Source organism: Pleurodeles waltl, chromosome 1_2 (assembly GCF_031143425.1).
Source record: "Pleurodeles waltl isolate 20211129_DDA chromosome 1_2, aPleWal1.hap1.20221129, whole genome shotgun sequence".
NCBI lineage: Eukaryota > Metazoa > Chordata > Amphibia > Caudata > Salamandridae > Pleurodeles > Pleurodeles waltl.
This window is the reverse complement of record NC_090437.1, coordinates 175151982-175175018: the sequence shown is the minus strand read 5'-3', so window position 1 is coordinate 175175018 and position 23037 is coordinate 175151982. Positions and strand designations below refer to the sequence as shown.

At 43.1% G+C, this 23037-nt stretch overlaps 1 protein-coding gene across 1 annotated transcript in view; it reads right to left on the bottom strand.

Moving 5' to 3' along the window:
- Nucleotides 1-19371: 19371 nt before the first annotated feature.
- Nucleotides 19372-23037, bottom strand: part of DCTN6 (dynactin subunit 6) — a 118328-nt gene continuing 114662 nt past the window's right edge. The window contains exon 7 of the mRNA XM_069237353.1: nt 19372-22275. Coding sequence (XP_069093454.1) covers nt 22177-22275 — 99 coding nt within the window. The 3' untranslated portion in view covers nt 19372-22176. The remainder of the gene's footprint in view (nt 22276-23037) is intronic.

Here is a 23037-nt window from a genome sequence, read left to right as displayed (position 1 = left end):
ATTACAAACAAGGCCTATAAAACATAACATCTCTCAGCTGTAAAACTAAAGTTCCAACCATGAGAGAGCTTACAAATATAATAAATGGTGGTAGGGATTATTATTTTGAAGTCCCCACTAACCTAGTGTGGGGACCCAAAGATGATGTGGACAGAAAGAGCATGTCAAGCAGAATGTTTTAGTGGTGATCCATTTGTCCTAGGACCACCACAGGCTGAGTTATGTGCAAAAATGTTATGTCAAATTACTGACCCTGCAAAGCATCATGGGGCGAGTTTCCTGAATGCAGTTAATATTGTAGTATCGGCTATCCCACTGTGCCGGGAGAGACGCTTTTGCTTTGAGGTTTTCTGTTTTATTCAAAGCATTTACCAATTTGAAGTGTTTTAAGGGGAGGGCCACAAGAAATGACTGTGATTAGGTAACTGTGAACAGTGTGACCAGCGCTTCAATACCGCCAATCGAGTTCACGCCATTGTGCCTGTTTGCGTTGTAAGTGCCATGGCCGCCATGCAGCAGGAAGCGGCGGGCCAAAAGAAAAAATAGTTCACCCACGCTGAAGTATATCCGTGATCGTGCAATTATCTATGTAACAGGGGCAGTCTGCCATACGTGACAAAAATAGCCTCAAGGGTGGACAAACATAAAGCATTTACTAATGACATCAAGTGATTTTTGAAAGGCAAGTCCATGAACGAATGAAAGTGATGGCCAGGAGATGGGCGTGGTTAAAAACCCACAACACTTACAACGGGTCAAAGCGCTTGCGCGCTCAACCTAAAAAACAGTCGATACATTTAGCAGAATTTTCTGCATCTCATGTTCAAGCAATATGCTGTGGTTCACTACATCAAAGGAGGCAGCTAATTCCAATAACAAAACAAGCATTTGCAATGCAATAGGTCTTGCATTTTCTTGCGTTAGAGCTAATGGCATTGTAAATTCATAACTGGAGTTTTCTTGCTATATAAATTGGTTGACCCTGCCTCATAATTTCGTCTTTTCCTATCATATAATTCCAGTGGCCCACCATTTAATTAAAGCATTTCCATTTACCTTCTTCCTGTTTCTTAAAACATATACAATTATCATAAAAACAGTTATTAGAAATAAACTTTTGGCATTAGAGTGTAATGCTTCAAACACCACAACTAAAATATAATTTGGGAGGGATTGGAGGGTGAAAGGAAAGAGGGAGTTGGGAATAAAGATGGAGAGGACAAGTGGCCTAGTAACGGTGTAATTGGCCCTGGAGTAAGAAAGGAAAGTGGTTGACTGGAATTTTGGTAGGAAACCAGAGCAGTAATAAGAGATGAATGAGGTCTGTAGCTTTATGGACCTGGTGCCAGGGAAGGAAGCTAGCGAACGAAAGATGAAGAGGAAAAAATTATGAAAGAAGTGCAAAAAGAAAGAGAAAAAACAATATTAGAAAAAAAAGGAGAGATGGTGAGAAAAACGAGCAGTGAAAGAACCAGGACACATTTCCCAGAGACACAGAATGGGAAAAACACTTTGACACTTCGGGTCCTGACAAGTAACTTGTGGCTTCTGCCTACAGACTGGAAAAAGAGGGATTAATAGTAAAACGTGAATTGACAGATAAAGATAAAGAAAAACACCTGAGAAAGGAAGGAAGAAAGATCTAAAAATAAAGTGAAAGGACGGATATCAAGTCAAAGTAAAGAGCATATAAAAAAGACAAAGAAAGAAGGGGAGGGAAAAAAATAGTGAAAGAATGAATGCCTGATAAAGAAAAAAGAGAGGAACAAAACCAAGAAACAAATAACCACGTTTTTGTGAGTTTGAAAGAGGAGGTACCAGGAGAAAGAGGGAAATAAAGAAAAGTAGAGGAGTAGAAATAAACAGTTGTAAGAAAGAGCAAAACTTTTAATGTGGATTTTAAGAGCTGGAAAGAGAAAAGTGGGTGTGGAAGAAAACATTGAGAGAAAACAGAGTAAAGGAAAGAACGGAGTGAGATAGGTGAAACAGACCCTAGATGGAGCTAAGAATAGATTTAATTCGCTCCACCACATCCTCAAACAGAAGTCAGACTATGGAACTGCAAGGGGCACTGCAGATCAGCAGGAGGTGCACTACCAGAGTTATATGTGAACCCCAATACAGCAATATTGGGGCGCTACAGATCAGGATTGGGGGTATAACCAGAGCTGTGTCCCGGCCCAGTGCTGGAATAACAGAAAGGCAGTGGGTGAGGAATGAGAAACGGAGGGCTAAGTAATTCCTGGTATTTGAATAATGGAGGGCTGCACGTTAGGATTGAGGTGCACTGACAGAGTTGTATGTGGGCTGCAGTACTGGAATAGTAACGGGCGCACAAGGTGAGAAGAGGTATGTGTGGAACCTAGTACTGGCGTGTCAGTGTTGTCGAGTGTTAGCCTGATGGTGCCCTGGCAAAGCTGCAAGTGGGGCCCAGCATGGGAGTGGCATTGCCTCTGAACCACAGAAGCGAAGAGTCCTGAAGGCCATGTGTGAACCTTTTTTGGATGTGAGACTTGAGGTGCACTAGCTGAGCAATGTTTTGCTCTTTTGGGTCGAGTATTGGCTTGCCAGTAGGAATGAATATTAGAACAGCTTTGTTCGTTCAGGACCACATAAATTACATTTGAAAGTATATAAAATGCTGGACGAATCAAAGGGATGGGAGTACCCTTCAGAAAACAGGCCAAGTTCACGATCCCTGCACTGCAAACGCCATGAAGGGACACCTGTTTGCAAATCATGGATGACTAACAGTAGTCTCACATTCGCTTTTGTTAAGAAAGACCTCTGTTTCGCAGCTCAAACATTTATAATCAGAGGGCAACTCCCACTCTTCTTTAATATAGCTATCGCCTAGCTGCTTGTATCTGCCCACAGCAGGATGTTTCAAGCATTTTGAAAGCCGAAAATTGGAAATTGGCAGATTTATAATGTCATGCACTAGCCATACTATTGATTGACTTTCTGCAACCGTAAAGGGCAACTTTTCTAACTTTTCTATGTGGAGCATGGTGAAACTCGCTTCCGTTTTAGCCATTGTCTGTTGTTCCCTGAATAGGTTAAAAGCAGCAAACGTCACCATTGTTAATATACTTCCATGGAATACGGCCGTTTTTCAGAATCTGTAGTGTTCAACCTAACTGCATAATGGAACGCAGCTGACTTTGTGGCATAAAAAGGACATGTCATTCTGAATGATGTCTATCACAGATAACACTATGTTATTAAGGGAGAAAATCCTATTGGACAGAGTGTTTATGCCATTATTGACAACTGGTATAGCCTTTTCCAACTTCTTTTTATCTATCTGCCTTAAACGCGCAACAACATCTATTTGAAAAAGCTTCCAGATCTCATTGTATATGGCACAGATGAATCCTTTAGAGCGTGGTTTCCTTGGACCTAACAAGAAGTCCTGTAAATCTATATCTTCAGAAAGAGTATTGAGATGTTCCTTAACTGCTGCTAAGGTGTTAGTCTGTAACCATTGTTGGTATAGTTTACCCACACTGTATGTAGTAACTATACCCAAGTGTTCACCTGAGACAAAGCAAGCGTCCGGCTGGCTAATCCTGAAACCACCTTAGGAATTCACAAAACACGCCTGACACCCATTCTTCTCTACTGGCCACAATAAACACCCGCCGGGACTGGAACGTGAAGAATTATAGGTTCCAGCCTGAACCTTTGCATCTAATTCTTCCAATATCTGTTGAATTGTGTCATTCAAAAATATTACTTGCACAGGAATAAGGCAGGCTCTAAATAAAGTTTCCCTACCCTGAATTTGCCAATCTTGTGCTCCCCATACTCTCTTTACATCACTAGCGTTTTCCCAATATTTATAGCCTTCAATTGCAAGTCAGGCAACAAAGGGATCTGAATAAATCAACGCTGTGTTTGTTAACAAAATGTTCCTAATTTTAGAAGGTGGTAACTTGAAATAGTATGACTCTGCATTTTTAACGTCATGCCCAGAAAAATATGTGAATTTATCTGAATAATGTTTTGGGCTCCCCACAGGTGGTGTTGAACAGTGTTTCCAGTATGTGTAATTGAATACTGATCTGTGTCTAGTTGCATGGTGCAGGTAGTAATGTCCCCAGTTGTTATAACAGAATATCTCCCCATAAATCATCACTTTCAAATACAGTGTAATCCTTCATTTCGTCTAACATGGAATATACTGTTTGAACATACCAGTCATCAGATACAACACCAGGTGTAATTACATCAGTTACTGAAATTTTGAAGACATATGGAATTTGAATGACCTCAGTGGACCTGTATATATCAATGGAACTTTTTCCCACACAAACCATCAGGAATCTGTACTGCTGAAATTTTCACAGGGGACAAGTCTCTTTGGACCTTATGCGAGGAAAGATCCACAGGCTCAACAGAGGAGCGTTAAGGAAGGTAATGACCACTTATAAGCAAGAAGAAAACAGTCACAAAACCAAGCCATAGAAAAAATTCAAGCAATGTCAAAAACAACCATAGATACTTCCATGGATAAGTCAAATAGTTATTTTTAAACCACATGTACAGCATGCGTGTCTTTGAAACAATGTCAATAGCAGGTGTAGATGAAGTTGAAGAAAAGTCATCAATATCGATGAAGTAACCAGAAGCAGTCTCTGCAAACACAGGAGGCGTGCATTACTTGTGGATGGATATACTTCGCCTGGAAGCTCATAGTAGACAGTCAGTTTGTGTTGAGTTGGAATAGAAAGACAACCACATTTTGGACAGGTGTTGTCGTTGAGGTGGTAACTGTAATCAGCAAGAGCTCATTTTCCGCCCTCCCCATGCTCGAAGAGGCACTTGCTTTCAGAAGTGTTGTTTCTTCTTTGAAGAAGTATGACCTGTTGGGTAGTGAGAGGGGACTGGGAGCTACCCAAGGGTGATGAAGCCAGCTGTGGCCAGAACCTAATACTCTAGCTGTTAAGGATGGCTTTAGATCTCAATTCCTCCTCTCCACAACCAAATTTCCCACGGGAAGGTAGGGTGAGGAGTAATGGAGTTCAATACCCATCATCCCCATGGTGTCCCTGAATGCCTGAGAGGCAAAAGCAGGGCCCTGGTCCGAATGGAATGCTGCAAACGCATATGTACCGATAAAAATCAGCAAGTCTTTTATAACAGTTTGAGCGTCAGCCTACCGCTGAGGCCATACCCATAGGAATCTAGAATAAGAATCTACAGTGACTAAGATATATTTTAATGCACCACCAAGTTGTAGGGGACCACAATAGTCCAGGTACACACACCAGTTGGACTCTAAGAAGGATGTCTGCGAAGGGCTTTTGATGATTAAGCCCTTTATCTGCTGGCAGATGTCACAGCAAACGTCATATTGCTTGGTCTGTTTGAGGCGACACCCTCATGCGCTGCTTTTATTAGATCTAAACTTTGGTCTTGGTTCGGGATCACCCGATCTCCAACCCCAGGAAGTGTTCTATAGGCAACATTCTGTGCACTGATATGTTAAGAGGAATTTTTAGGGTATGCTTTTTGGGAGAGGCTTGCCTTCAGCTGAAGCTTTCATGGCAGCCAACATTTTATTATCCAATCTCGCCTGAAAACGAGTCACTGCAGCCATGGAAGACGTAGCTACTGCTGACTTGGCTGCTTCGTCAGCCAAAGTGTTGCCAATAAACTGTACTCCTACACTTTGGTGGCCCAATGTATGGACTACATGAGCACTTGGTAGCTTATCCTTCAGATCAGCCATCCTCCCCTACAGAGGTTCTGTGTTTTATGGTGTTCCCTTTGGAGTCTCTGAACCTGTTCAATCTCCAATGATTAAGAAAATCATTGTAGGACTGGACACAGTTGTACGAATCATAGACAAATAAAGTGAGTTGTCCTGGATCCGTATGTTCTAGCGCTAGGATAAGGGCTTTAAGTTCAGTAAGCTGATCTGTGCAGTCCCCCATGGTCTGTGTGTAGATATTGTGATGGTGGAATACACCATCCTTCATCAGTGCATTCACTGCTGCACAGACGGCTGAGTATTGATCTTTGGTACCTATAGCTAGTTGTGCTGAACCATCAGTGTAAATGACAGTGTGATATCTGTCAAGTGGCAGGATGTCTAGGGGTACTCTTGTTCGTATTGGAGAAATTCTTGTGTCTGAAGAAGTTTTGGATCAAAGATGTAATCAATATCGGTGGCAGTCAGGGGCACTGCCCATTGAATCCAACGTGGATGTAATGCTTTAGCATTAGGAACGCTTCCTTTGGTACCGGCCTCTAAGGCTGGCACCGGGGTAACGACAATAATGTGTTTCTCATTGGCAAGAGGTCTCTCCTTGATGACAGCCATCTGTACAGAAGTTAGAATTGTTTCTGTGGATGCAAAGCATTGTTCTGCATTGGAGTATAAGTGAGATTTATATGCTATGGATACTGTGTCACCTTCATTAAACATGACATAGGTGAACCCAACGGCACCAAAAATTATTCTGATGACCAAATTAGTTTTGTTGTCACTGGTGTGTAAGTGTGTTGGTTCTAGCTTGTCCTGTTACAGTCCACCAAGGAAGTGAGTATGTTCTACTGTTCAGTGTCTGCTAGAAAAATCAGGGCGTATTAAGACAGAGTGTCTTGATTTGTTGTGCATAGTCAGGAATGTAAGTTCTGCCAAAATTGAAGAAACCAAGTAAAGACTGTAGTTTCTTGATAGTATTTGGTGGCTGGAGTTGAGCACACTTCAAACGTGCAGGGCCAGGCTCTTGCCTTTGTTTGATAGCTCGTATCCCAGAAACAATAAGTTGAGAAAGGCTATTTTAGTGTTCCTAAAATTAAATTTGTAACCAAAGACTGAATACTAAAACGATCTGATCGACCCAGGCAAGATAAATGTTGAAGTCATCATCCGTTAGTTAGATGTCATCCACATAGGACAACGCCTTGGAATCAATATCATGCAATATTGATGGTAGACGGGCTGAGAACAGCCCTGGGCTGTTCTTGTAGCCCTGGGGCAATCGACAAAAGTGTTTTTGTGAGCCAAATAAGAAAGCACTCAGGTCCCAACTTTCGTGTGTAAAGTTCTGGCAGAAAAAAACATTGGAGATATCCAATGTTGTTTTGTATTTTTTACACACTACGTTAATTAGTGCTGTGCTGTGTGAATTTTGAATTGCCTATGTGCATGTATGACTATTTAGGTTTCTGTAATCGAAGACTATTCTGTAAGAATGGTCAGGTTTTGCAATGAGGAATAACGGGTTATTCATTGCAAAGACACAGGGCTCAATTATTCCCTGGTACATGAGCTGAGTGAGGATCTCCCTCACTGGAGCTTTAGCTTCGTGTTTAACAGGGTATTGTGGCTGAGGCTGGGGTGTTGACCTAATAGGTATTACATGGCAAGGAGAACCCTTGTCCCAACCTACATGGTTGCGGTATAGCGCAGGTGCCTGAGCTAAAGCCCAGTTGACAGCGTAGGCTTGTTTTACTGCCTCTGGAACAAGATCAAAGAAAGAAGGTAAAATGACATCTTCCCGATGTGGGAGCTTATGGACATGCTCAGGTGGCCAGTCCCTCTCGGCTAGCAGGATATCACAACTAAGTTCATCCCAGAATATCACACTAATGGTGCGCTCTATGTTTGCCTCAATTCGGATATTTAAATCATAAACCCTGTCCGGTGGGAGAACACGTCCATCCACAGTCTCAATTGCAATGAAGTTGCTGTTGCGTCCAGATGATCTTTCAGATTCTGGCGAAATTTTGTGATCTCTGCTGCGCTTTCCAGCAATGTCACAGCCCACATCTCGTTCTTCAGCAGTGTTCTCACATTTACTGGCATTTTTAATTGAGAGTGATGCCACCTTTTTCTTTTTAAATTGTGGCTTTTGTTGTGGGGACTTGACTTCTTTTTTGTCTGAAGACCGCAGTGAGTCGTTCTACTGTTTCACGAAGTCAGGACGTTGCTCTGACCGGCCCACTCTCTTGCTATGTCTATACAGTGCGTCCTGAAAGGAACATGAGGGACGTGAATCAGTATATCTATCAGGAGCTTTTACATTTTCTCTATTCCTGAGATTATATCTCCTTTCTGAGCTCTCCGGATGTGGAAAATCTGCTCTCTGACCTCGTCTGTCTTTCATTTGCTTTTGTTTATCCCAGCGCTTTTTTTAACTGTCCTTTGCTGGTGGTGGTACTTTGTATTTCAGGCTTTTTCGGCTTGGCTCCCAAACTAACCAGACCTATACTGGTTTAAGTGTCAGAAATTATTTTCGCTAGCTGTTTCTCCTGCTCCAGGTGTGGAATCTCTCTGAGCCACCGCTTCCCCTTTAATTTTACCGAGTATGATTGACGAGACTGCGTCAAAGTTATGCATTCATTTCATTCCCAAGTCTTGGGCAGGTGCAGCACCGTGCTCATTCTGAATTTATTTGAACACTTCCGGTAAATTGGCAAGTGTCAGGGTACCATGTGTGGTAGTATAAATTGCAGCAAAGACTGTACCCTGTGTGGTGCAGTCATCCACCAAGGGAACCATTCCGAAGGACCTGTGGTCCCGTATGGGGAAACACAGCTTCCAGCTGATTGTTTTCTGGGCTATCCAGAACGGGATTTTCTCTTGTTCCCTGGATACTTTACACATGATAGAATGTATTGTTTGCAGGTTAATCCCAGTAGTAGCCAATTGGTATCCAGCAGGTGCTGGACGTGCTGGTGTTGTGTTCAGAGTTCGCATTACGAACTGTACAAGTCATCTATATAGTGTTACTAGCTCAATGTATAGATTGCGCAGATCTGCTTCCTGCGTGTTTTGTACACCGGGGTGAGGTGTATATGTGGCAAACATAGGCCACATTGGTCCTTCATTACCTAAGGGACAAAATCTCACGGGTTGTATTACATGTGGTAGGGCACCATTAAACCAGTTCTGATGTTCTTGATAAGTAATCGGAATTTCAAGATACTGGTATGCTTGGTACCTTTGTGGTACGTTTGCAATTCTCTATGTATGGAACATGTATGATCTTTGGTCTTCCTGAGGAAAGGTGACCCAGGAGTCGGATATTTCTGTTTTGTAACTTCTACAATGAATGTGACATCCCTGCCCTCGTCTGTTAAGCCATGCGCTACTTAGTGTAGTGCTAATGCTTGTCTGGCATTCTCAGGAATGTCTATGGCGTTAGCCATATGGTCTAATGGGTAAAGAGATGGAACACCAAGTGGGGAGAAAGTCCTTTTAATAGTTCAAGCTTGAACAACCTACAGCTTAATTAGGTGCTCCCTGTTCAGCTGAGGAGGATCTTCTACAAGACCACAGAAGTCTCTGTATAATGGTACTTAGAGTACCTGTTGTGTGTGAGAAGGTGATAATCAGGGTATCCGTAAATTAGTGCCTAAACACAATCATTGAAGGCACCATGTTGTAGTTTGACTCTTGCTCTCGGCACAGAGCAAGAGTTTAGGGATGACAGAACTTTTGTTTGTAGGTGAGTACAGTTGCAACTGTCAGCCCAACACTCCCAGCTCACAAGCGGTACCTCACCAAAAACCCAAACAGTAAAAGGTGATTTGTGGCAGCCTTTAAGCATGGACTCCTCAGGGAAGGTTGTTGTTAAACAGAAATTACCCTTTTCTCACATGAGCAACACATCTCAGTCACACACAGGCAATTTAAATTGGTTTTATTAACAATACTGCTGTTGAGACGGGCCACTCACCTGAAAAGGAGGATGTCTGCAGGGGCAATGGTATGCCCTGGCCTCCTGGAACACCTCTCAGCACTTCCTGGTGGACACAGAGACCACGGCAGGTGTCCAAAAAGGAAAGGGGGAGTGGAAGAGAAAGAGACAAAACACTGCCACGTCTTGCCGGTCCTGCCAGGCACCCTGTATGCTCAGGGGGCAGCTCATTGTTGACAGAGTGATAGTAGAGTTGGTGCACTCAACTTCCTTGAAACTGAATCTCGCACTCTGATATGGGCACGGAGCAGTAGAAGAACACTGGGATGCTCCAGCACCTTTCTTGGATAATAATAACTGTTGGCACAATTACTAACACTGCATTACCAAAAAACCCAAACTGAGTATCATAACAATAAGTACTGCAACACTAGGGCTGGCTTCACAGAGATTCACTGTAGCACACTACAATTAGAAGTGCGGTTGCACTTATCATGCACAAGAAAGACAAACAAGGGCAATAATTATACCACTTATAACTCTCCTGCATGTATAAGGTTCAACTAAAAGGAACAAAAACAATCCAAGAAATACAAATGTCCACTGTGGGTTTAAACAGTTAGGGTGGCACAGTTTGGTTTGGTTTCACTGTGTGTGTGAAAAACCCTTCAAAAGCAAATTCCTCAAACCTGAAACACAGGCATGAATGACAACTTAAATCCAAGAGTTATGCTATTAGAGAAAGAAAAGTCACGTAAATGCACTTTTAAAATTGCATTGTCACTTTTTTTTAGTACTTGAGTTCAAGCAGATTTCCTGAAGCACATTTAGGCAAGTAACTACAATAATGATGTAGAATGTTCAGAAATGCATTTGTCTTTCCAAGATCAGCAATCTGCCAAAATACGAGGTCTGAAATACACCAGCTGTTCTAGGAAAGCGCGGCGCTCAAAGAACAAACTCCCTGGAGAATTCTAGTCACTTAGCTGCAGTCTTTTCCAGAGTGTTGGAGGAATGCCTGGTGTCAGCTGGTACAGGAACAAAGAAAATAATTGCCACAAAAGTCCTGAATACGAGGATGACAGCAGGGGCCAGACTGCCAAATCAGATGCTGAGATCAGGAAGCAAAACAAAGCCAAGCAGGGAGGCATGCTTCACTCTGCTATTTATAGCCAATCAGGAAAGCAGTTGAGTTTCCACATGTGGCTGAGTCACCACACCCAATAAGAAACACATGTCTACACCTGCTCACATTAGCAAACAAGCATTGGTAAAACAAGCATTGATAAAACCAATTGTGTAACACAGCAATTATGTTTACTTAGAAACATGAAGGTTTAACCAAGAACAGAGATATGATTTAACCCTAATCCCTGAGGATGCTGTCAGATAACGCAGGAGGCGCCTTGGGGATTCCTGACAACTGCAGTCTAATGTCAATTGTATGGGCTGCAATGATTAGGATAATGGACATTGCAAGAAATAGAATTGTAAAAAGGAGAGTCACGAATACAAAGACCCCCACCATCTTCATCTTGCAGTGACATAATATGTGAAATAGGTGTGAAAAGAAACCTAATACCCTAGCATGATGAACCTAATCTCTAACTTAAAGAGAGCTAGGTGTGTTAAAACTAATCTGCCAGTATCATGTCCATGAGAAGAGCCCCCAACCCTCGTTGCCTTGTAATGAGATCTCTAGATCAGACTCCGTGGTGACATGAAGCCTGGGTCTGCATCAAGGCGACATGTAGCATAGATAGCGTTGATGGCATCTGGTAGGAATCCCTCTGATTATCTTGTCTGTGTGAGATGTATTTATACAGGTCTTGTAGGACCCCTGACACCGGTATGTTCCCAAACAATAGATAACAAGGCATGCTTGGGACGGCAATTATATAAACAATTCCCTGAAAAGGTACATTATGTTACTCTCACACGAAAGTGGGAAAGTACATGATGTGAATACCTACGCAGCTCATTTATCTTTAACGCTGATAGTGACACCTTTACAGTGGCACTGATAATGTGAAACTAAAACATTTTCCTAACTACAAGCATGGTAGCCATCTTGGATGAAGTAATTAAATAAATGTGCTAAAACAGAGCAAGCTAAGTAAGTTAAAGGTCACTAGGTAACCGGGGCACAGGCCTGCAAGCCAGAAGGCTAAGCTAAACTCCTGATTCCAATTAAAACTAAATAGGATCCACTACAAGCAGAGTCCTACTTTAGGAAAGGAAGTGACCTCGTCGGGGTAGAACTTAGGTGCACTGATGGAGCTGCACCCAAGGTCCAAGTGTTGGAGCAGCAGGGTGTACTGACTGGAAGAACTGAGGTGCTCTGACAGACAGCGTGTGTGTGGGGTTACTGGAGTGGCTGAGGGCTTGGAGTGTGTGAATTGAGGTGCACTGATGGAGCTGCGACCGAGGCCCCGGTACTGGAGCAGCAGAGTGTACTAACTGGAAAAACTCAGGTGCTCTGCAGATTGCATGTGGGGTTCCTGGCACTGGCACAGGTGAGGGCTTGGAGTGTGTGAACTGAGGTGCATTGATGAAGCTGCGCCCGAGGCCTCAGTACTGGAACAGCAGAGTGTACTGACTTCAAAAACTGAGGCACTCTGGCAGACAAGCGTGTGTAGGATTTCTGGCACTGGCACAGCTTGGAGTGTGTAAACTGAGGTGCACTGATGGAGCTGCAAGTAGGTTCCCGGTATGGAGCAGAAGTGTGCACTGTCTCAAAGGATTGCAGAGCTCTGGTAGAGGTGGTAAAGAAAATCAAAGGCAAAGAAGGGCGGGAGCCGGGGAGCTGAAAGAGTGTGGAGAGCCCACAAAGACCAAATGCGACCAAGATAACAGCCTAATTTATAGACTTGTTACAGCTAAGCTCGGATCAAGAATGCTCTACAAATGAAAAGGGAAGCTTCCCTGGACAGGAGCAAGAAACAAAGCAAAAATAAAAGTCCCCTACAGACTAGATAAACAGGACAAAGTGTAATTATACAGTAGTTGGTCCGTGATCCCACACAGAAGAAGGAGGGCTAAAGAGACATGACTGACCAGTAGCAAGCAAGGATTTTAATATGATACTGAAATTAACAAATGAAATAGCTGGAAGCTCACAGAAGAAGTATACTTAAAAGTATACAAAAGGTCATATGCTTACATTCGACCTAAAAAGAGCAGTTGATCCTTTGTCACAATGCCTGAGATTTTCCTTGACATCCAAGATTGTTGTTTCCTTGTATCTTTCATCGTAAAACATTGATTGCCTGTCCCCAACGACATCATTTCATTTGAGACTTCGAATAATCTGCAATGTCACCAATTTCTGAATAATGTTGACAAGATTTTATTATTTTCCGACAATAACTGCATGCAGGAATGTCACAGCCTGATGGCAGAGAATACAGATGCTTGCAGGGGAGTAGCTTCAGGGGGTGTTTGAGGTGTTACACCCCTCTAATCAATGTATTTTCTAGTAAATAGTTGCGTGCAGGTGATTTTAGTCGGGTTTGGTGAGGTGCCTATCGGATGTTTACATACACACAGACAAAAACTCATGCACTTTCTATCCCTCTCTCTGTTTTGTAAGTCTTTTTTTACAAAATATTTCTCTCACTTAATAAACAAGTTACTTACCTTTGGTAATGCATTGTCTGTAAAGACAATATCCAACTGCAGATTCCTTATCTTTGAATTTCCCAGGTGTTCGACTGGATCGAGAAATTTTTGCGTGAGCATTACACCTGCACACTGTTGGGTGGCTTCGGTTAGTTCCGCGTGGCGTCCTTGGTGCCGAAAATGATATCTCACTCACCTATATAGGCGCCCAGACGTCAGTTACTTTTCACAAATTTCTACGCCAGGAGCGCAGAGCCATGAAGTGAACTGACGAATGTGTGTCAAAACTAGGGTCCTAAAGGGGGAACAGCCCTACCCCAAGAAATCTATCTGCAGAGTGGGAAGGCATAGATGGGTCTGTAAGGAATCTTCAGCTAGATATTGTCTCTACCAGATAATGTGCTCCCGAAGGTAAATAACTTGTTAATCTGATAAACTTCTGGCTGCAGATTCCTTACCTTTGAATAGATACCCATGCCATACCCTCCTAGCGGTGCACACTGCAGACAAATTTAACTAGATTAAAAAGTCCTGCAGCACTGAACCAGAAAAATACTTGTGTCTGCAGACCTGACTGTCCATGCGGTAGTGTTTGGAAAACGTGTGCAGGAACGCTTAAGATGCCTCCTGGCAGATGTTCAGGACTGGGACTCCACGAGTTAACACCGTGGTTGCAGATTTTCCTCATGTGGAATGGGCCCTTAAGCCCTTGGGAGGCTGCTTTTTGGCCAGGGCGTAGCAGATCTTGGTATAAAGAATGACCCATCAGAAAATGGTGTGTTTCTGTACTGTCCCGACCTTTCTTTGCTCCAACATATCCCATGAAGAGTTGGTCATCCAACCGAAACTCTTTTATGCGGTCACAGTAGAACGACAACGCACTTTTTGGGTCCTGATAGGAGTCGCTCCTCTTCTTTAGAGGGATGTGAAAGAGCATAAAAGGTGGGCAGGGTAACAGATTGTCCCAAATGGAATGGTGTCACCACCTTCGGTAGGAAAGAGGTCCGGGTGCAAAGCACCACCTTGACCGGGAACACTAGAATAGGGAGGCTGGGATGACAAAGCCTGCAGCTCACTTACCCTTAGGGCAGGTGTTATTGCCACTAAGACGGCTGTCTTGATGGTAAGCAGCCAGAGGGGAGAATTGTGTAGTGGCTCAAAGGGAGCACTATTGAGGTGCTCCCATGTAAGAACGAATGTGCTCACACGTGCGAACTAAGATTCTGGAGGAAGGTCAAAAGATATCAACTGTCACCACTCAATCTCCATGCAAGGAGGTGGACAGTTGGCAGGTTCAGGTAGAGAAGCCGCCCCTTCTGCCCAGATATAAAGTCCTCCCAAAGGGGCAGCCTGATCGGAGGATTGATGCTCATTTTCAGAAGCGTGGGTGCACAGTCTGGAGGAACAGGTATGCCTTGGGCTCGGTTGTTCCTGATCTTCTTGAGAACTCTGTACAGAAGAGGTATGGTGGAAAGGCATCTCTGGGTGATCGCCACCTTGGAAATGCCAACGTGCAAAACTGACTTTGCATGTTCTCTTGGAGGCGAACAGATCTAACCAAGGCTCTCTCCACTGCTGAAAGAATCTCTGTGCCACCCCTGAATACAGACGCCATTCATGATCCGCTAGGCATCGACGGCTGAGTTTATCCACTATTGCATTCAGAGAACCTGCCTGCTTTGAACCACCAGGGTTATGCCCTGCTGTTCCAGCCATGTCCAGGGCCTCTTGACAGTGGCCATGACCGCACCCCACCCTGCTTATTGCAGTACCACATGGCAGTGGTGTTGTTGTGAACACCTGCGCTAGCTTCCCCTTGACAGAGGGAAGAAATACCTTAAATGCTAACCGAATTGCACAGAACTCCAGCAAGTTGATATGGAGTCCAGACTCCACCGGAGACCAGAGTCCTCTGATTTCCACCTCTCCCAGATGGCCAACCCATCCTAGGAGCGATGCATCTGTCACTACTGTCAGGTCTGGTTAGGAAAGGGAGAGAAGTCAGCCTTTGGCCCAATCGCGGTCCGTAAGCGACCACTGCAGGTCTTTTTCAAGTTCCCGCTGAGATCTGGACCATGTCGGAGAGATTCCCCTGATGCATGCGCCCACTGGAACTTCAGGTCTCACTGCAGAGCCAGCATATGTCATCTGGCATGATTCACCAGCAGAAGGCCATAAGGCCCAGCAGCCTCAGTCATTCTCACCAAAATCCAGGATACAGGCTGAAACATCTCTATTATAACCTGAACATCCTGGACTCACTGCTTGGGAGGATAAGCTCGAAACTGCACTGCATCCAGAGCAACTCCAATAAAAGGGAGCGTCTGAGAGGAAGTCAGGTGTGACTCTGGTGCGTTTATAGTTAACCCCAGCGAATGCAAAAGGTTTACCGTAGTCCTAAAGTCAGAGAGGACAGCCTGGAGCAAACCCACCTTTAACATCCATTCGTCAAGGTAGGGGAAGACTGAAACCCCTGACCTGCACAGATGAGCATCAACCACAACCATCACATTGGAGAACACCTGAGGAGCACCTGTAAGGCCAAAGGAAACAGCAAGTGCTTGTGGCCTACCTTGAACCACAGTTAATTCCTGTGGGCAGGTCAGATTAGGATGTGAAAATATGCATCCTGCAAGTCCAACGCTACCAGCCAGTCTCCTTGGTCTAGGGCAGACAAGGCCTGAGCCAAAGTGAGCATCTTGAACTTCTCCTTTTTGAGAACAAGATTTACGGTTATCAGATCTAGAATAGGGTGAAGACCTTTGTTCTTTTTGGGTACCAAAAAGTAGCAGGAAAAACAACCATTGCCTATTTCTGTTATGAGAACCTTTTCTATAGACCCCTTGGCCTGGAGAGCTGTAACTTCCTCTCAGAACAAGGTCATCTTCCTCTCAGAACAAGGTCATATGATCCTCCACCAGCCAAAATTGCTTTGGCGGAATAGGGAGAGGAAAAGATTGGAAAGGGAGGGAGTAGCCTCTCTGATGATCTGCAAGACCCATTTGTCCGATGTTAAGGACTGCCAATGAAGGAGATGATGTTGGATTCTCCCCCACACTGGCCACTTGCAGAGCCAGACTAGGAGGGTTTTGAGGTAGCACCTGCCAGGGGGTTGGGTTGGACGACTTCTGGCTATCAGACGCACAGGGGAAGAATGCACTGCGTCCACATCCTTTGATGGATTGGCCAACTTGCACAGGACAGTGGTTGCATAGGGCTGGCATGGTGGCAAGCCCCTTTCATAGCCACGAAAGCGGCGAAAGGCAGAATGGGAGTGAGGAGTCACTGAGAGGCCCAAGGACTTGGCTGTAGCCCATGAGGCCTTAAAGAGCTCTAGCACTGAGTCTGCCTTCTCTGTGAAGAGATGAGTCCCCTCAAATGGTATGTCCATGAGATTGGCCTAGACATTCTCCGAAACCAGATGTTCTCAGCCAGGAGGGGCGTCGTAAGGCCACCGTCGACAAAACAGGTCTACCCAGCGAGTCGTTCATGTCCAAAACACACCTAATGGTGAACTTAGCTGCATCTCTCCCATCTTTGACTGCATGGCAGAGGATGAGCCAGACCTTCCCTGGGATCTGTGGCAGCACTTGCGAAACCGTATCCCACAAGGAATGGAAATAATGACCCAAGAGGAATGCAGTGTTCACCGACCGCAATACAAAGCTAGTGGAAGAAAATATTTTCTTGCCTAAGCTACCCAGCCTTTTGGATTTCCTATCCGGGGCAGTGGCAGAGAATGCGCCATGGGAAGTTGAGGCTTGGACTACCAAGCTCTCTGGGGTGGGTTGTTGAGTGAGGAAACTAGGATCACCCAGGGCTGGGGGATGGCGGTGGGCAACTGTCCTGTTCACAGGAGCCCCTGTGCTGGGCTTGGACCAAGTTCCTAGTAGGACATTTGTCAGTGCTTTATTAAAGGACAATAGGGGTTTGGATGAGGAAGCTCCAGGCTGAAGCACTTCTGTCAAGAGGTTAGCCTTGACCACCACTGAGGGAAGCTTGGAGTAAAGGACCCCAGCTGCCATTTTTACCACCATTGCATAAGATGCTCCCTCCTCCGACAGCCACGGTTAGTGGAGAGCACAAGCTTAGATCTGGGGAGGTGTCTAGTCTACTGGCATCTCCTAGTTCCTCACACCAGTCCAATGAAGCTGGAGTCTCTAACTAGTATTCTAAAGTTCCAAGTCAGTGTCATCAGGAATGAGAATGGGACTGGCGCCGCCGGGGGCACCGGCGGCCCCAGCACGTTTGCGTCAGGATAGGTGCTGGAGAAGGTCATGTTGGCACAACCGGCGTAGATCCAGATCGGAATCATGAGATCCCTTCAAAGCTGAGGCCAAAGCCGCTGGGAAGGGGTCTCCTCTCACCCCGCGGGCCCTAAGATGTTGCAGAGGGTGGACGACTTCTGGCTACTCTCACACCGATTGGCCTCTTTGTGTTAGAAAGTACTTTAAATATATTGAAAACTCAATCATGAATCACCACATCAATATAGATGCATAAAGCAATGAAGAAGTACAACAAATTTGAAGTCTTATTACGCATTGTCACCATAACTGGTAGAAACTAGGGGCTGCCTAAAAGCAACGTCAGCAGTATAATCTAGGAAACGAAAAAGAATCACCCAGACATCAGTCCACACCTCAAATCTATAAAGAGAAAATTGCTTCTGCTTCATTATTTCCCAACTGCTACGCATGTTCAGGCACAGAGAATATCTTCCCTCCCTTTATGGAGGGAAATTGTACATTGAAGCCTTGCATTATTGATCAATAGTGAGAAAATGAAGAGCAGTCTCTTGCTCTTTCTGCTCCTTCCTCTTCTTAATCAGTATCTAGTTTGACTCAGCCTTCACCTTCCCTTGCCAGACATTAGTCACATCTGCTATGTACCATAGAAAGATATCACCAATGCCTTATTTTCTCTACTGCAAAAACTAAAAGTGCTTTTTGCTTAGGTAGCTAATTAGCACTGAAACATGCTCCTATTCAAATGTGAAATGTCCAAGACTGGAAATGCCTTTTGGCATGCTGCGGTGAGATTGTTATTGACCAAGAGATGCATAACTGAATGGGGACATGCCTCAATAGTTAGAAACGGAAGTCCTCTTGCTTAGCTGAAATGATGCTGGGTTGAAAGATAACTAACTCAAAACTTGACAGGGATAAACTACCTCCAGTCACTTACGTAAGTGAAAAACACTTGTTCGAGTTTCTTTATGTAGAACGATTCACTTTGAGGCATAGGTTGTTCATAAAGTCTAGTTAGGATCTAGCACCCACAAAGTTCTGGATTGTACTTCCTGCACAAACTGAACTTAAACTTCGTAGCTTTCACTACATTGTGTAAGCAAGCTGAGAATAATTTCTTATTTTTCAGTCTTTCTGCCATCTCCTAGATGCAGTTCTTCGACAAGTTCTGGATTATCCCCGGGGCAACCAAGTGGTACAATACCAATATTATTTCCCTGGTCAATGAAAAGTTTAACTTGCAATGTTCAGCATAGCTCATTGCTGTATAGGTAAGGGCCAACTTACACCAGAGTTGTCTTCAGCTTATTAGCCAACAAGAATAGCGCTCTGCTCTTCTGACATACTGTATTGCCTATGTTCAGCTTTTGCTTGCCAGCTCTTAAGCAGGACTCTGTAAAGAAATACATTATTGTGGAGCGTTCAAACAATCGTAATGGCCTTCAAAAAAGTAACAGATGTGGCTTTCCATGAATAATTTCCAAACGGATCGCTGTACGAAAATCGGAGTTGCTGAAAACACCGGCAAAAGAATTTTGACTAAAAAGCAATTTATAGTTTAATAAGAATTTAAGTATATAAAAAGCAACTGATGAATGACACCACATGGATCCAACATCAAATCCCAGGGTAATTAATCCGGAGTGGGAATCAGGTTAGTGAATAAGGAAGTTCTCTTCCAGAGGAATCTTCATGAAGGTAATACACACTGATCAATCCTGCCCACATGCAAGATCCCACAGCGCTTTACAAAGCAATATGTATAATGTAAATATGTACACATGCACAAAACGTTTCAGTAGAAGGGTTTGCTTAGTGAAAAAATGGCTCCACACTATTGATGGATTGAAAATGGCCAAATTTAATTAACTTTTAATTTTAAAAAAACGATTAAATTAAAACAGCCAATACATCAGCAAAAAAGACCAGAAACACCACAAACTTTTTTTAGAGGGAAAAGAAAGGAAACAACGGTAAATGTTAGCAGATAGACTGCCATAGACATGAAAGTGAAAGCTGGCACTGTGCCTTCCAGGGCTTCATATTTCCTCGAGTGTCTCATAATGCCCCACAGATGACAGGTTTGTTGTTTTTACAGAACACAAGGTAAACTGTTTCTTCTCTTAGGTGGTGGAAGGGTTGCTTATGATTTTGAGGAGGACTACCCTGATGAGACAAAATATTTACAGGTATTTTTCTTCTATTCCAGAGGATTGTCATCAATAGTCAAACACTGAAAGGAATACCAAGCCATACCACTAGAAAAGGTAGATAAGAAAGAAAACAGCATCAATAATTACTCAAATATATTCCTCAAAGAGGCCTGACCTAGTTGGACATTCCCCCGGAGCCTGAATCCAAATAGTGTCTGGTAAATGTGTATGGACCTCCAGGTAGCAGTTTGAAATATTTCTGAAATAGGGATCTTTCTAAAAAACAAAATCAGCAGTAGCAGCCTTTCCCCTGGTTGAATGTGTCTTAGGTCTAACAGGAAGAGGTTTGTTTACTAACTGGTAAAAAAGGGTAATGCATGAAACTATCTTGAATTGGATTGCTCTGAAGTAGGCGAGCTATAGCTTTCATCTTGTGAAGATAGAAGTCTGGTACTTTTTTCAGGTCTAACTTATGAAGAACTCTCTGATGGAGTAGAAGGGCTTGGAAAGATAGTTGGTAAGGAAATTCAAAATCTGATATAACTTTTGAGAGAAACCTTTTGCGATTTCAACATCATCCTATTATTATGCAATACAAAAAAGATTCCTGGGTTTAAAAAATCTGCTTTTCACTATCTGTGCCAAGACAACAGTCTTCCAAGTTAACTTTTGCAGTGTAGCCTTTTGTATAGGGTCAAAGGGTGGATCCATTAACTTGAAGAAAACAATATTCAATTCCCAAGGGAGGCATGCAGATCTAGGAGGAGGGAATACATTGTTAATGCTCTCCAAGAAATCTTTTACCACATGCATCTTTAAGATGTTAGTTTAAGAATAATTCCTGTATGCAGCTATTGCTGCGAGTGTACCATTTTGATGTAAGTCTTACCCCAGACCTTGCTAGATGAAGAAGGTAAGGCATCACTACTTCATGGCATCTGGAGGGATCACAGCTGTTTTGAATACACAGATGCAGAATCTATTTCTCTGAAAGAATTTGATGTTCTGGTGTAAGGATGCTTTTCTTCACGTAAAATGGCCATACTGCGCTATGGGAAATTCAGGTACCCTTATTCTAGGAATTCAGAAGCCAGACTTTTAAGCTAAACGATTGACAGGTAAGGTACAAGTTCTTTCCTCAAACTTATGCTCAAGATCTGTTCTGCACAGCAGCTCCTCGTTAGGTCTCTCAAAGATGTCAGAGATCCATGAACCACAATTGGTCTAGCCATTCCAAGGCTGTATTCCTAGCCTTGAAGTGGTACAGCTTTAACAGCACATGACCAGAATATTAAAATGGCATTCGCCTTTGCCCATGGTTGGTAGTATATTGAGGCAAATAAAGTGGGCATTTCTTGTTTTTTGTCTCCTCAAACAAGTATATTTGTAGATAATCTTAATGCTTGAAGATGCTATGAGGCAGAAAAAATAACTAATCAAACTGCCACCTGTGGGGCATGATGGAACACAGGAGGAAATGCGAGGCCCCTAAAAGGACCGTGCAAACTTTGACTTTCAAGTTTATGAAAGCTTGTCTGCTAACAACACACTTCATTTATTTTCTCTTATTAAAATGTGTGTTAAAGAAGCTTCCAGTCAATTTCTTCTAATGTAGTGACTAGTAGTAGTAGGTTTGCAGTTATTTTAAAGGGATCCCCAAGGGAAGATATAATTATAATTCAAATTTCTAAAAAAGTTAGGATTAAACAGTAAATTAACATAAAATGGCACTACAGGAAAGCAGGGCTTGTTTAAAAAGCTTACATATGTAGATGAAATTTTGCAGTCTTCGGTGGAGGCGAAGGAGGAAAAAGCAAGGCAATAGCCAGATCTGAGAGAAAAAAAAAATGTATTTTCGGCAGAGGTGCAAGGAAAAAAGAGAAGTGAATGGGTGTGGTGGGATGAGATAGAAAGAGGCAAGACACAGCAACAAGAAGATAAGGGAAGCTCATCTGAAAGGCAAATCGAGGAGATGGCGTGTCAGAATCACACCGAACAATTCTTCAGGCTATGCATCTCAAACAGTGGCCAAACTTCCACCACAAAGTACACGGAGGCACAATAAATTAGAGCCCTACACAAATCAAATGCATTCTATTTTGGATTTCTGAAATGTGATTAAATTAAACCAAATGAACAAGGAAGCAACAAAAATGTAAGGAATTATTTGTTTTTTTCAGTTTGGGTTACTGGATTTTGATGGCTAGCATAACAGAGCAATTATTTGGGCAAGGATATATTTAAATCATTACACAATACGTAATAGTGGTAGTAGCAATAAGGAAAACATGTTTTCAAACATAAATAACAGCTGAGAAATCAACAAACATATAACACTGTTGCCACAACTTATTTTACTGATGTACAGCCTGATATCAGACTCAACGCAGGCACAATAAGTGCCATAAAGCAAACAAAGTACTATAAGTGGCAGCCAAAGCTACTTCATGGACATTTATTCCTTATGCTTTTTAGAATGCAAAGATGGAAGTCTCAATTCTTAATTGGTGTAGAGGTACTCTTCGTAGTCTTTTTTAAATGGTGGTAATTTGGCAGAATTTTCATTAGGAAGTCCAACTGTAGTGTTTGGGGCTGGAAAAGAAATGAAAAAAGTTAGATTTGAGAAAGGACAGTAAAGGTAAGTAGCACAAAAAAGGAATCGTTGAAGAGCCAGCATACAAAGTACTACTAGTTTAGAAATCTAAACTCATGCCAATTTCCATAAAGTTCCCTCGCAGTTTGCACTCAAATCTATGAAAATCATAGATTAGATTGTGCACATCTAAACCAGCACATTTTCCACTGGCAGAAAATGTGCCACTGTACCGCTGCATTCAAGGTGCTAGCAACTCTGTACACTTAAAGCTGCCTCTTTTGGCACTAGTTGTTTGTGTGCACATTGGGTGTTAAAACAGCATTGGGAACGGTTCTGAATACCTAAAAAGTTACTATATTATGGTTGTTCACCAAGTTTACGATGTCTAGCTCTTTCTCACTTCTGTAGAATCATCCATGTTCCCCACCGCTACCACTATACTTGTGGGAGAAGGATATCCGCCACACTAGAAGCTTTTCTGCAGCCATAAATTGAATTTACAATCCTAGAAATGCAGATTCTTTTTAGTAAGGACTTTTAATCTAAGCCTGCAAATTCTGCCATAAGGCTGAGAGACGAAAAATTGGATTTGGAATCCTGGCATTGTGATCTCTAGCATACGTTGGGACAGGTCTTTTTCATTTAAAAAATCTCTATTGAAATGTTCTATGGAAAACAAGATACATCAGTACATAACTTTGCATGTATATAGCCACTAAAATATTAAATGGAAATAGGCAATAACTACCATACATGGT